At 43.9% G+C, this 14,818-nt stretch overlaps 1 protein-coding gene across 16 annotated transcripts in view; it reads right to left on the reverse strand.

The window, feature by feature from the left end:
• Positions 1 to 14,818, reverse strand: part of OSBPL10 (oxysterol binding protein like 10) — a 330,377-nt gene that overhangs the window by 201,618 nt on the left and 113,941 nt on the right. For 15 of the 16 annotated variants that reach the window (XM_081526990.1, XM_081526981.1, XM_081526980.1 and 12 more), the window contains one exon: positions 10,591 to 10,670. In XM_081526990.1, coding sequence (XP_081383116.1) covers positions 10,591 to 10,670 — 80 coding nt within the window. Of the gene's footprint in view, positions 1 to 498; positions 634 to 10,590; positions 10,671 to 14,818 lie in introns of those variants that run through there. The other variant, XM_081526986.1, reaches the window with a different exon arrangement.

Here is a 14,818-nt window from a genome sequence, read left to right on the forward strand (position 1 = left end):
GGGACTCAGCTCCATGCTCTCATGGCCCAGAGGGGTGGGACGCGGGGATGGGTGGGAGGCAGACTCAGGAGGGAGGGGATAAATGTACATACACAGCTGATTCACCTCGCTGTGCAGCAGGAACACACACAACATTGTAAAGCAACTGTATTCTTAAAAAAGGAATCCTCAGATACTTAATATAAAATACTGCAATATTCAAGAAAAATTAGAATATGATAACTTGAATATAATTTAGGGAACCCAAATCCAGCACCACTACCACTACTAACACTCCTGTTACTCACACACATGCCAGGAGGAGTGAGGAAGAGGAAGCAGAGCTGACATCATTATTAAGCGCTTCAAATGCACCAAGTGCTGTATCTCCATCACGACTTGTCGTGACAGTGGCAGATATGCAGGCGGCAGCCCTGATTTCCCCGCAGTCCTGAGTGTTAAGAACACAGCTGACGTGTGCGGGTGTGTGCGTACACACACACACACACCCCCCCTTACCGTGAGAAGTGCGGTCATACAGGTGTGTCCTGGTATATACAGGAGCGCAGGGAGAGCAGATCCACGCTGAGCAGGCAGGTCAGGAAGGCATCAAAGAACTCTATGAGCCTTGCTGACCACATGGTTCTTCAGCCCAGGAAGGAGAGGGAGAGGCAGTTCCTAGTGCAGCAGACAGCACAGAAGCAGGAAGGACCGGGGTGTGCCTGGGTGGGGGGGGGCGGGGGCGAGTGTCTGGAACCCTTTGTGCCTGACGGTGGTAGGGGAGAAAGCAGACCTGACCTGTGAGGGGCAGCCCTCACCAAGGGAAAGCTCTGGACTTCGTCTTAGGAAGAGGGTGCCGGTAAGGGTCATGTGCGCCAGGGATCAGCACCACGGGCACCCTGCCCTTGCTCCTCTGCGCCTCACAAAAGCTCAGACCAGCTTTTCCAGTAAGCAGCCCCTAGGTGACCACTGAAAATGGCTTGCTCTTCACCTGACCCAGAAAACCCCCACAAAACCGTGCAAATAAGAGCTTCATGATCGTTTTAAGAACACTTGTGAAGTTGCCCAGGTGGTAAAGGATATGCATATTCAAAGAGCCACCAAGTATGTGAAGAATGTCCCTAAATTTACAGAAGTGATGGGCACCACTCTGTTGATCCAGTGAAAGAGCTGGTAGGTGTGCCCAAGCCCAACAGTGGGACTGGATGCAAGGTGGATGGCCCCAAACGAGGGCTGAATTTTTACTGCACGTGTTCAAGAATGCAGGGTAGGACTTCCCTGATGGTCCAGTGGTTAAGATTCCACCTTTCCAATGCAGGGTGTGTGGGTTCAATCCCTCGTCAGGGAACATGCAACATGGCACAGGGCTCAGTCAAAAAAAAAACAAACAAACACAGACAGTACTGCTGAACTTCAGGGTCTAGATGTAGATCCCCTGAACCATGAGCACATCCAGGTGAACAAAGCCCCCAAGATGGGGCGCAGGACTTACAGAGCTCATGGTCGGATCAACCCATACATGAGCTCTCCTGGTCACACTGAGATGATCCTTCCTGAAAAAGAGCAAATTCTCCCTAAATGAGGCAAGGAGGTTGTACAGAAAGAAAAAGATATTCCAGGAGAAACTTATGGCCCAGGAATAAATTCTGCAAAAAGACAAATGCAAATAAAAGTTAAAAAAAAAAAAAACACCACCTAAAACTAGTTTTCCTGGTGAACAGCTGCAGTGCGGTGAGTATGGAGAGGAATCTGATCACATGAGAACACCAGTTCCTGCCTTCAGACAAGTGAGGTCAGGATCCCTGTTGCACAGTCAAGTCCATGGCCTAAGTGAATGAATAGGGAATGCCAAGGTCGAGGGGGTAGACAAAAACTCCCGACCAGGAGGATGCAGGGGAGGCCCTGAAGGAAGGACAGAGGGGTTGGGAGGTGCCAATCAACCTTTTCAGATTTAAAGAAAGCAAAACACTGTCTACGGCACAAGAACAGATCACACTGGACACTGGTAAGCTCCTCCTTGGAAACCATAAAGCCATAACTGAAGCTTCATTAGCTCTGCCCCACAGAACCTTCTGTGATGACGGAAAACATTCTGTCCTTGTGCCGTCTAGTACTGCAGCCATCAGCCAAGTGTGGTTCCTGAGCACCTGGAAAGTAGCCGAGACTGAGAGACTGGATTTCAAATTTATTTTCCAATAATTTCCATTTAAACAGCCTCACCTGGCCTGAGGCCTCCATATTGGACCACACAGTTTTAGGACATATCTCCTGTCTGAGAACACACACACGTTTGTCCTATTCCTTACAGCCACTGTTTTTAGACATGGGGAGCAGGAGGAGTTTGGGTTCCTTTCCCACTTTTTAATCATTCTGTTACTTCTGAGCTGTTCAAACAGTTCAGAGGGATCTCAAATGTGTTTACTCATAAAAGAGAAGTATTTGATGTCCTTTGTTATATTACTCCATCAACCCTTAGCATTCCCTCAACGAGCCAGCAGCAGTGGCCCCTCTAGGTGAACAGAACCGGGGGCTGTTTTCCAGCTCACATTTCTTCACGATTACCGTAAATATTCTAGTGTGCGTCTCTGTGCAGGTGGTGGGATAAGGTGGGGCCAGGAACGGATGACATCTTAAGTCCCTCACAACCATGTGGTTTCAGATTCTACAGATGCCACTGGGTTAGTTCAGGCAGCAGGTGCTTCCTGTTGTGAGGCCTCGCAGCCAAGACAGCTAAGCATCTCCCCAAAGCCCTCTGGCTCACACCCCAGGGTAGCAGACAGTCGGGAAAGTTGCAGTCATTCGTCAGCAGAAACCAAGTTTCCTGGGAGAACCAATTAAACAGCAGCTTCACATCTCCTCCTCATTCTTCACCCAAGGCTGTGGAATTCACACACAGTCTGATCCAATTCCCCACCCATACCTCCCCAGAACAGATAAGCCTCTCCCAGAAATAGTCCACACATCCCCCACACCTCCCTAGATAAATGCCCCCCAACTGGATTCCCTGCACGTGGCAACATGGCTGCCAGGGGTGAGGTCACCAGCCCACCTACTCCTGTGCTTTCAGGATAGAAGGTCCTCACAGAGCATGCTTTCCTGAGCCAGAGGGGACATGGGGGTGACCAGTGTGAGCCAGTTTGCCACCCCATCACTCTTCAGCCTCCTTTCTCCTGTCCAATAACCCTCCCGTCTTGCCCTCATGGAAGCCCTACATCACTGAGACAGGGAAGGTAGACCAGATGTCATGACAAAAGCAGGGGTGTGAGTTAGGGACTGTATCACCAGTGCCCACTGTCACAGGGGATTTATGTAAGATGGGCAGGTCCTCACTGGACACTAGCTTCCAGGAGAGACAAAGAGAAGTCCCGCCCAGTCCTGGGGTCACGAGACCCCAGCCACTCCCCCTTCCATGCAGGAGATGGTGCTCTTAAACCAAGAAGTCTCACATGAATTGTACATCAACTATCATTCCAGGGGAAGGAGAAAAAAAAAAGGAAAAAGAAAGATACTTGTGAATCGGGCAGCTTTCACCATGAATATTTATATCAACACTCCCTGAAACTCAGCAGCTTTCCAGCTCATTCAAGACCTCCCAAGATTTATAATAAATTTAAAATCCTATATGAGACAATCACATTCCTCCATTTCTAAATCAGCATAATCCTCCACCCCAAAATTTGTGTTTTAATTTAGAATTCCGTAGCAAGGATGAGGAGGCCTAACCATATACCTATCTGATCTAGCCACGGTGTCTTCAAACACCACCAGACAAAATTTCCGAGGACCTACTGCATTCCTGAGTGGATGAGTTGGCTGGGGTCTGCTCGCAGAAGTCAGCCTGGGAACCAGATAATTGGAGCCATAAATAGTCATGCAAGGATGGAGCCAGAACTGGGCCTTGTCAGCCCAAAGAAAGGGTTTCAAATACAATATTATGAACTGCTTCAAATGCCCCCAAATATCTACTTTTCCTTACTTAATATCCCCATAGATTTTTTTTTTTTTTTTTTTTAAGTTACATTTTCCATGTTTTTAGATGGATCCATCTCAGGCAAGATTTCCCTTGGTGGGACTTCCCTGGTGGCTCAGTGGTTAAGATTCTACTTGCCAAGGCAGGAGACATGGATTTGGTTTCTGGTCCAGGAAGATCCCACATACCATGGAGCAACTAAGCCCCTGTGCCACAGCAACTGAGCCGGTGCTCTGCACCAACAGAAGCCACTGCAATGAGGGGCGCATGCACCCAAACTAGAGAGTAGACACTCGCCACTACTAGGAAAAGCCCACACAGCAACAAAGACCCAGCACAGCCAACAATAAATAAATCTTAAAAAAATAAAAGGAATCTGCCTTCCAATGCAGAGGATGCAGACTCGATCCCTGGTTGGGAAACTTAAGATCCCACATGCCATGCGGGCAACCAAGCCTGCACACTGCAGCTCCTGAGCCCATGCACTCTGGAGTCCACCCAACTCAACAAAAGATCCCACATGATGCAACAAATCTCCCAAGTGTCATAACAAACACTCAACACAGACAAATAAATAAATAAAAGACATATACTCTGCAAATATTAGAAAAAAAAGACTTCCCTTGTTTCCTCGAATTTCCATCTGGATCTAAACAATAGCAGGAAAACGAATAAAGGGTGACAAGTGATAGGACGATAAAAGGAAGAACCCAGAAATGTTCTGAGACACAGGTCAGGATCACGACCTTGTCCAGTCACTGTAAAGACAAACCAACCCAAACAGAGGACAGACCCATGGATAAAGCCTGGTCTCAGAGTCCACCCTCAGGAGAGGCGAGCTCCTCACGAGAAAAAGCGTGTGCGTTGTGTGCACAAGCATGTATGGAAAAGACTGGAAGGACGGCCCCGCACATGGAGCCACGTGACCTCTATTTCCCTCCGAAGAAAAGGGTCTGGAAGGATACACACCCAAACAGCATCATCAGAGATTAGGTCTGTGGCTGGGATTTGGGGCAATTTTTTGGTATTGTGTATAGGAAACATTCACAAATTAAAAAAAAAAAAAAAAAATGCTACTTCCATTACAGGGGGAAAAATGCCTTCACAAGCTGTCAGCGGTGAGCTTGTAACAGGAGTATGTTTCTGGTGGGGATGGGGGCGCTGGTCAGAAAGGAGGCAGCTGAGCATAAAGGGAGCCCTGGGCACCCCCCAAGTTTGAACCCCACACCCCCTCTCTCCCTGTTGCGGGGGTGGTTGGAGATTCAACTTCAGAGGCAGCGATAACCATCCCCTCGTGCACATGTTCATCCTTTAGGAGCTGGTGGGTGTGTGTGAGCTCAGTCAGTTCAGCCGTGTCCGACTCTCTGCAACCCTATGGACTGTGGCCTGTCAGGCTCTTCTGTCCGTGGGATTCACCGGACAAGAATACTACAGTATGTTGTCATTCCCTTTTCCAGAGGATCTTCTCAACCCAGGGATTGAACCCATGTCTCTTGAGTCTCCTGTATTGGCAGGCAGATTCTTTACCACTAATGCCACCTGGGACTAACGTCCAGTTAGCATCAGAGGACACTCATGAACTTAGTCTATGGGTCACCCCCACAAGCGAATACACCTTCCATATCTGGATGAGAAAAACCAAAGAAGCGTTAAAAAATACCTTGCGTTTCCATCAAGTTGAGCCTCTGAAAATTCCTTTACCTGGCCAGAATGAAAGCTAGTAAAACTACGACCTTAAAAATCTGAACTTCCTTTAAACACTCTTCAATGGCTTGGCTATTGTCCTCATCATCCCACTTCCCACACAGGGCAAAGTAACCTGGAATCTGTATTATTCATAAGTTCCTCTAACACACCACCCTACCCTCCAATATTTGCTTCTGTTGATTTTGAAGGACCCTAAGTTCTCTGTGTGGCCATCTGAAAAGAACACAGCCTATGTGAAAGCAGGTACACACCCACACAAATGCATCAAAAACACACCTGTTGTCCCTGAGGAGTTTGTCCAAGCATCTAGGGCTGGATTGGTCATCTTTAAAGCCCTGCACAGCCCCAAATAAATCTGATTTCTCTTGAAACTCTCACCAGGTTGAGTCTGAATGATAACTCCACTTCATCTGCCTAAATATTTGTTCCAGGCAATAGTTGATTCTAAATCAAAAAAGCTTTTAAACATTTTTATTAGTGTATGGTTGCTTTACAATGCTGTATTACTTTCTGCTGTATAGCAAAGTGAATCAGCCTCTTGTATACACATATCCCCTCTTTTTTTGGACTTCCTCCCCACTTAGGTCACCAGATCACTGAGTGGAGCTCCCGGTGCTGTGCAGTAGGTTCTCTTTAGTTCTCTATTTTATGCGTAGCATCAATAATGTATATATGTCAACCCCAGTCTCCCACTTCCTCCCACCCCCCACCCACCCCTTGGTGTCCATACGTTTGTCCTCTACGTCTATGTCTCTATCTCTGCTTTGCAAATAAGATCATCTAAACCATTTTTCTAGATCCCACATATATGCATTAATACATGATATCAGGTGAAGTGTTTTTAAGTGGGTTTTCTTTTCATGTAGGCCATTTTTAAAGCGTTTATTGAATTTGTTACAATATTGCTTCTGTTTTATGTTCTGCTTTATGTTCTGTTTTATGTCCCTGGCATGGGGGATCTTAGCCCCCCGAACCAGGGATTGAACCCACACCCCTTACACTGGAAGGCAAAGTCTTGACCACTGGACCACCAGGGAAGTCCCACAATATTTGTTTTTAAAGGTAAAATTCCAAGCAGCTGTATGGAGAGTGTTCTCAGAGAGGATGAGAGGAACCCAGGGAAGGGAAGGCTTAACTTGTGTTCCCAGCAAGCACAATACAAATTCAGCAGCCATCCTTCAGTGAACTGGGTATCAAGTTGATATTCACTTCAAGCCTAACTTAATTTTCACTGCTTCTGCTTGAGCAGACTTGGACTTGATCATACTTCTGCTGCATTACAAGGTCTGTTCACAATTTAAAAACGATTCTTCCCTAATTGACCCCAGTTGCCATGCTATAAATGAGCAGTGATGGCTTATCTTCCCTCCAGTTCTCAAGTCAGGAATCCTACAGGCCCTAACTTCTTAGTTATTATTTATTTGGGTTTTAATGTTAACAGATCAATCCAGATTCTTAAAGCTACTCCTTCAGAAAATCTTCAGATTCTATTTCTACTAACACTGGGTCTGCAGTGATCTCTCAAAATATCAACACACTTAAAACTGGTTTCCCCACCTCAATTCTTACACCCAGAATAAATTCCAAATGAATGCATGATTTACACATGATAATTAAACTATAAATTCACTGGAAGAAAACTGAAGAGTGTTTTCTTAATTTTGCAACAGAGAAGCTCTTTCAAAACACGATGCAAATCCAAAACCCCAAAATGAAAATGTTTGTAAATTTGACTACAAAAATATTCTACAGAGCAAAAGAATGTATTCAAAGTCAAAATACAAGTTACCTACTAGGGGAAAATACCTACAGTACAAATGACGGGCAAAGGACACACAGACTTAACACATACACAGCTACTGCAAATCAAGAAGAAAAGACGAATTCAACAGAAAAGTCGGTGAAGGATATCAACAGGCAGTTTACATAAGAGAAACACAAGTGGCCAGTAAACCCCTGGAAATATACTCAGCTCCAGTCATGATTTTAGAAGTGAAAATGAAAATCACGAGGGCCCATTTTTTTATCCATGAGACTACCGAAAACTCAATGTTCATGAGAGCTATGGTTAGTAAAAGGGGGAAGAAACATCCTTACACACAGAACGGATGGAAGTACAAGTCAGGACAACTTCTGAAGAAGAGAGTTTAGCAATGACTATGAAAATTCAGAAGATACATTCTCCATGACCCAGTATTTCCACTGATACGAATTCATAGACATACACCCCTAGAGGCACTAGAAGAGGAGTCTCCAAAGATGTTTATTACAGCATCATGTACAACAACCACATTCAAATTAAGCATCCATCAGTGATGGACTTAAAGCTCTGACATCCACCCCGCAGAACAGCGTCTGGCCATCCTAACCAGAGTGTAGCAGATGCAGATATCCAGCAGGGGAAAATCTCCAAGATATATTAGTAAATGAAAAGAACAAAATGTACAACAGTGTGCATGATAGGATCCATTTGTATAAAAAACATCTGAGAGTTGCAGATCCACACACACACATTCTCACACACACCTAAATTTACTAGGCTGATTCAGCAAAGAACAGCCATCTCCAATGAGCGACAGGTAAAGGTATGTCCTTTATATCTTATCCCCTTCTGTTCTATTTTACAAAAAGTAAAATGATACATAGAAAAAGAAAATAACTTTATACTGCCCTGCCTAGGTATTTATAAAATATTGATGAAATGTCCAGAACGCCTACTATAATTCCTAGAAAATAAAGGAGGCCAGAGAGAAAAGCTTTAAAAGTGGGTCCCTACCATATATCCAGACAAAACCACACGCACCCCAGTGTTCACAGCAGTACTCTTCACAATAGCCAAGATATGGAAGCAACATCGAGTCCATAAACAGATAAATGGATAAAGAATATGTGATGGTGTGTGTACACACACACACGTACACACACACTGGAATAAGACCCAGTCATAGAAAAGAATGAAACAATGCCATTGGCAGCGCCATGGGTGGAACCAGAGATGATCATACTAAGTGAAGTAAGGCAGACAAAGACAAATACCATACGATATCACATAGGTGGAATGTAAAATATGACATAAATGAATTTATCTACAAAACAGAAAGAGACTCAGACATAAACAGAATAGCCTTGCGGCTGCCAAGGGGTAGGGAATGGGAGAGGGAAGGATGGGGAGTTTGAGATTAGCAGATGCGAACTATTATATATAGGATGGCTAAACAAAAACTGTCCTGCTGTATAGCATGGGGAACTATAGTCAATATCCTGTGATGAACCATAATGGGAAAGAATATGGAAAAGAATGCATATACAATTGAATCACTCGGCTGCAGAGCAGAAGCTACCACAACATTGTAAATCAATTATCCTTCAACAAAATACATTTTTTAAAAGAGAAGAAGCCCTCCTTATGGTTACCCAGACCCCAGTGGGGGCAAGTCTAAAGGGGCATTACAGTGAGTGCAACTGTAGTAAGCGAGTCAAGGAGAAGAAAGAAAAAAATGAAGAAATCACTGTGAAGAAATCGTTTCAGGTTATATTTGGAGGCAGAACAGAGAGGTGTATCTATACAAGACATTTCCACGAGCAGACAGGTTACAAGAAATGGAATCCTAAGAAGTTTTCAGCGTGGGTCTTCCTATCAGCTGCATGGAATACAGAAAAAGACTGCAACGGAATATCATAACTAAGCTTGAACTAATGATATAAAAGGGGTAGCCCTTTGAATAGTAATTTTAACAAGTATTTCCTGCCCTGAAAAAATTCATCAGGCAAATATTTTTTATGCATTTTAACTGAAATATAGTTGATTTACAATATTGTGTTCGTTTCAGGTATACAGCAAAGTGATTGTTTTCTTCAGATTATATTCCATTTAGATTATGCCACGACACTGAATTCCCTGTGCTGCACAGTAATCCTTGTCGCTCATCTGTTTTATGTGTATGTTTATCTTTCTTAATCCCATACTTCTATATATCCCTTCCCCTTCCCTTTGGTAACCCCAAGCCTGTTTTCCATTCCCCAAGTCTGTTTGTTTCTGTTTTGTACATATATTCATTTGTGTTATTTCTTAGATTCTACATATAAGCAATATCCGGTTTCCCAGGTGGCACTAGTGGTAAAGAACCCGGCTGCCAATGTAGGCGGCCTAAGAAATGTGGGTTTGATCCCTGGGTCGGGGAAGACCCCGTGGAGGGCACCATGGCAACCCACTCCAGTGTTCTTACACGGAGAGTCCCACGGACAGAGAAGCCTAGCGGGCTACCATCCAGAGGGTCGCAAAGAGTCCGACACGACTGAAGTGAGTGAGCACCACGCATAAGCAATATCAGATGGTTTTTTACCTTCTCTATTTTCTGTGTTTAATGATAGGGGATCCTCTGAATAATCCGTGAGAATGCCTATCTCCTTCCTCCTACTCCCTGCACATCTGATCCAAGATCTCAGATTGAATCCTGAAGAGACAGTAAGTCCCACTTGGATGCCAAAGTACCCGAGAACATGCCGACACACTTAGAGGCAGAAGCGCCTCAACAATCTGGGGTCTCATCTTATTTAAGGATCTGAGACGACGAGTCTTCGGGAACAGTAAACCCGACTCCTCTGCTGCCACAGTGAAACCACCTGCTCAAGTTCTCTGCAGACCAACGACCGGCTGCCTAAACGGACAGCACAGAAAGCTCTAGAAGTGTCTTTCCAGAATCAGCTCCCATCGAGTCTATGCCTGCCCCCTCACTCTACGTATAAGCAAATCCTCCCACTTGTCTCTCGGCTTTAAATGTAAATGTCACGGGACACGTATGAATTCCTGATGGTGGCGAACTTTAAAGATAATACGGAAAACAGCTCCCCAAAGAAGCCAATCCTGGGCTGAACGGGAGCCATCCTAGCTGGGGCAACCTGCCCCCGGTAACCCCATTTCCACAGTTACTTACCTTTGAATTCGTCTCCATGTGGTATTTGGCACAAGCTCGAAGCTGAGTCACCCAGAACTGTTTCTCTTTTGCATCAGCAGCTGAAACAGAAACAAAGGCTTGTAGCAATTGAGCCAAAACACATCCAACCTGTTTCTACAGACACCTGAGGGCTTGGGGGCCTGGAGATGAAGGAAGGAAAGGCAAACACAGATTGTACTCACGCCAAAAAACAGCAGACACCAAGTCTTAACCAAAAATCTCCCCCTGTTTTTAAAGAAATTTCTACAGTTCTATTGAGAAACTTAAAGGGATTTTCAGGATTTCTTTTTCCTGGATGGAATTCATTGAGCCTATACAGATCAATTTCTCCAAAAGTAATCAGTACACTACTCCGGGAGTTGGTGATGGACAGGGAAGCCTGGCGTGCTGCAGTCCAGGGGGTCTCTAAGAGTTAAACACAACTGAGTAATTGAACTGAGTTGAATCAGCACACCTATATTATTTTCACAAAAATTTCTAAAGTGGTCCAGTGGCTAAGACTCCAGGCTCCCAATGCAGGGGGCTGGGGTTCGATCGCTGGGCAGGGAACTAGATCCCCCATGCCACAAGTAAGACCCAACACAGTTATATAAATAAATAGATATTTTTACATTCCTAACAGATTTTTAAACAGCTTTATTGAGATAGAATTTACATATGTAAAATTCACCTGTTTTTAGTATGGAGTGATTTCTAGTATTAATATATTTACCAAATAGTACAACTGTGACCATAATCTTGGTTTAAAATATTTTTAGGATCCCTCAAAGAATCCTGTTCCCATCAGCAGTCTCTTCCCATTTCTCTCCTCTCACCCCCTCTCCCATCCCTAGGAAACTGCTAATCTGCTTTCTGTCTCAGAGATCTGCCTATTCTAGACATTCCATATGAATGGGATCATGCATATGTGGTCTTTGTGACTGCCTTATTTTACTTAGCTTAACATTTTTTGAGGTTCATCCACAGGGTAGCATTTCTATTACCCTAACACATTTTTTAAATGTCTCTTTTCAACTAATAAACACCAAACTCAGAAATTCCAAGCAGAAGAAAAATGAATAATATTTCTTGTCATTAGAAGAGGGTAAGAGGTGGAATTTGCTTTTTGGTGGGGCATGTCTAAACGGCTGCAAAGATGCTCTGTTAAAACACCTTAACCTGGGACTTCCCGGGTGGGCCAGTGGCTAAGACTCTGTGCTCGCAATGCAGGGGGCCTGAGTTCAATCCCCGGGTCAGGGGACTAGATCCCACATGCTGCAACTAAGACCTGGCACAGTCAAATAAATTAAAAAAAAAAGAAAAAACCACCTTAACCCATACATCTATGATCAAATAATCTATGACAAAGAAGGCAAGTCTACATTAAAGTTGGAAAGTTTCTTCAACAAATGGTGCTAGGAAAACTGGACAATTACATGTAAAAAAAATGAAATTAGACCATTCTTTTAACACCATATGCAAAAATAAGCTCAAAATGGATTAAAGACCTAAACAGAAGACTGGAGACAATAAAACGCCTAGAGGAAAACATAAGCAGAACCCTCGCAGCAAGACCTTTTTCCTCCCAGAATAATGGAAATAAAAACAAAAATAAATGGGACTTACTTAAACTCAAAAGGTTTTGCACAGTAAAGGAAACAATAAACAAAATAAAAAGGGGGCATGTGTGCGCACTCAGTCACCCAGTCACGTCTCTTTTCGATCCATGGACTGCAGCCCACCAGGCTCCTCTGTCTGTGGGATTTTCCAGGCAAGAATACTGGAATGGGTTGCCATTTCCTACTCCAGGAGATCTCTCTGACCCAGGAATCAAACCTGCTTCTCTTGCGCCTCCTACACTGGCAGGTGCATTTACCACTGAGCCACTTGGGGAGCCCAAAAATGAAAAGACAACCCCCACACACAAAAAAAACCCCACCTTGCTTCATTATATAGTATATAGTGGGGTACCTAATATAGTCCTAGGACAGGTGCTTAAGGAAGGCTTCCCTGAAGAAGTAACCCCCAAATTCCCTCTTAAACCACATTAATAATGTATTCTGAAATGCTTAAGAACGATTTGGCCATTTTTTTACCTGCTATGCAAAAGTATTTTCTACTTCTCTAAAAAGCAGCAGAGAAGACAAACATGATTGTTTTTAATGCTGCCACCACACGTGGCTAATAGGAGGATCAGAGTAGTGTTTTAGGGCCCTTTTGTTATCTACTGAAGTTGTGCTATGGAGTTATCAGCCTTTACAAAATAAGCATTCAGCTGAATTATCATTTTAATATGTGTTCTCAAGGGTTACTATGATTGGACAGAACAAGGTACCAAATGCTGCCTCAGAGACCCTCAATTGTTCCCTAAAGAGACTTTTAAGGACAAGTCAACTGCATCATCACAATCTTCCATCTATAGCCCCATCTCTCAAATATGCAAACTCATTTTCTTGAAAGACCATGGATCCATAACAGGGTCTCATAAAATCCAAATTAATCTAATTGCATAACTCACTGTATATATATTTTAAAAGAATACTGCATAAATGTTGAAAACATTTTCTATGCAGAAAACAGAATGATTCCCCTATAAGTTTGCACTTTTTACAAAAATGACCCTCAGTGTCATTTGTCAGTAAAACCCAACTTCAGCTTCAGGTGAAGAAATCTGGAAGTGTAGACCAGGTGAACCTCAACTCCAAATAAAAAAGGATTTTTGCAAAAACTAGAGTCATTTTCCTCAGGAACATTGCTGGGTTGTGGCAGTACCCAAAGGCTCTGCCCCCAAAACATTCCTCAAAGCTGTGCATCTATTAACATCAAGATTCATCTCTACGTGTAGCGAGATGTGAAATGAGAAAATCAATGCCCAGATCCTTGGGGGATGGACTAAGGACCAGCCAAAAAGCAGCAGAAATGTATCCTGCATTTGCTATAGTGGCTAAGTTTAAGCTAAATTTAGCCCTTATGATTAGTTCATGCAGATAATAAAACTTTGATGTTTGCTATTAAAACTATCCTAAAAAAAAAAAAGTTTGGGGCTTAATAATCCAGAGAGTAACAGCTAAAAGGCAAAAAGATGTCTCCATCGGCAAACTGGTTAGACTGTTCTTCTGTATGGGGTTGTGTCATTTTTATAAACCCTGATAGCCCTGGGTTGGGGGGAGGGAGTGCCATTAAGTTTTTCACCTGCTATTGTTTCTGCTTTGACAATTTATTAAGCAATAAACAGCAAAGCGAAACCAAGGACCATATAAATCGGGGACACGCACTGCATAAATCTCCAAAGAAACCATGACTCTTCTCATGGTTCCCCAAAACTGAAAAACTTTCTTCAACTAACGGCATTTTTATTTCACAAGTTTTGGGGATTGTTTTATAGATCCTGAGATATGACTTGTATACAGATAATAAAGGAACCTCAGGGAATTCCCTGGTGGTCCAGCGATTAGGACTCTGAGCTTTCACTGCCAAGGGCCTGGGTTCAATCCCTAGTCGGGGAACTAATACCCCATGAGCCTTGCAGCTTGATCAAAAGTTGTTGTTGTTCAGTTGCTAAGTCATGTCCGACTCATTGCAGCAACCCATGGACTGCAGCACACCAGGCTTCCCTGTCCTTCACTATATCCCAGAGTTTGCTCAAATTCATGTCCATCGAGTCAGTGATACTATCTAATCATCTCATCCTCTGTCACTCCCTTCTCCTCCTGCCCTCAGCTTTTCCCAGCATCAGGGTCTTTTCCAATGAGTCAGCTCTTTGCATCAGGTGGCCAAAGTACTAGAGCTTCAGCAACAGTCCTTCCAATGAATATTCAGGACTGATTTCCTTTAGGATTGACTGGTGTGATCTCCCTGCTGTCCAAGAGTCTTCTCCAGTCAAAAGTAAATAAAGTACAAATATAATAAAGGAACCGCAGCTTAGCCTACCCCTCGGTAGCAAAGCCTGGAGGAAAGTCAGCAAACACTGAGCTCTGAATTGGGGAATCAAAGCCCTCAGTCTGGTTTTGCAAAGGCCGACCCATCACTGTCAGCCCCCAGGTCAAGCACGAAGAATGAGGGGCCTTTTCTTTGTACTCAGCCTTCCCTTAAATAAACGTTAAAAGGCGTAGGTTTCCCCAATGACTCTGCGGTAAAGAATCTACCTGCAACGCAGGAGAGGTGGGTTTGATCCCTGGGTCAGGAAGATCCCCTAGAGGAAGAAATGGCAACCCACTCCAGTATTCTT

Source organism: Giraffa tippelskirchi, chromosome 9 (genome assembly GCF_054371585.1).
Source record: "Giraffa tippelskirchi isolate mGirTip1 chromosome 9, T2T-mGirTip1v1.2.pri, whole genome shotgun sequence".
Classification (NCBI taxonomy): Eukaryota; Metazoa; Chordata; class Mammalia; order Artiodactyla; family Giraffidae; genus Giraffa; species Giraffa tippelskirchi.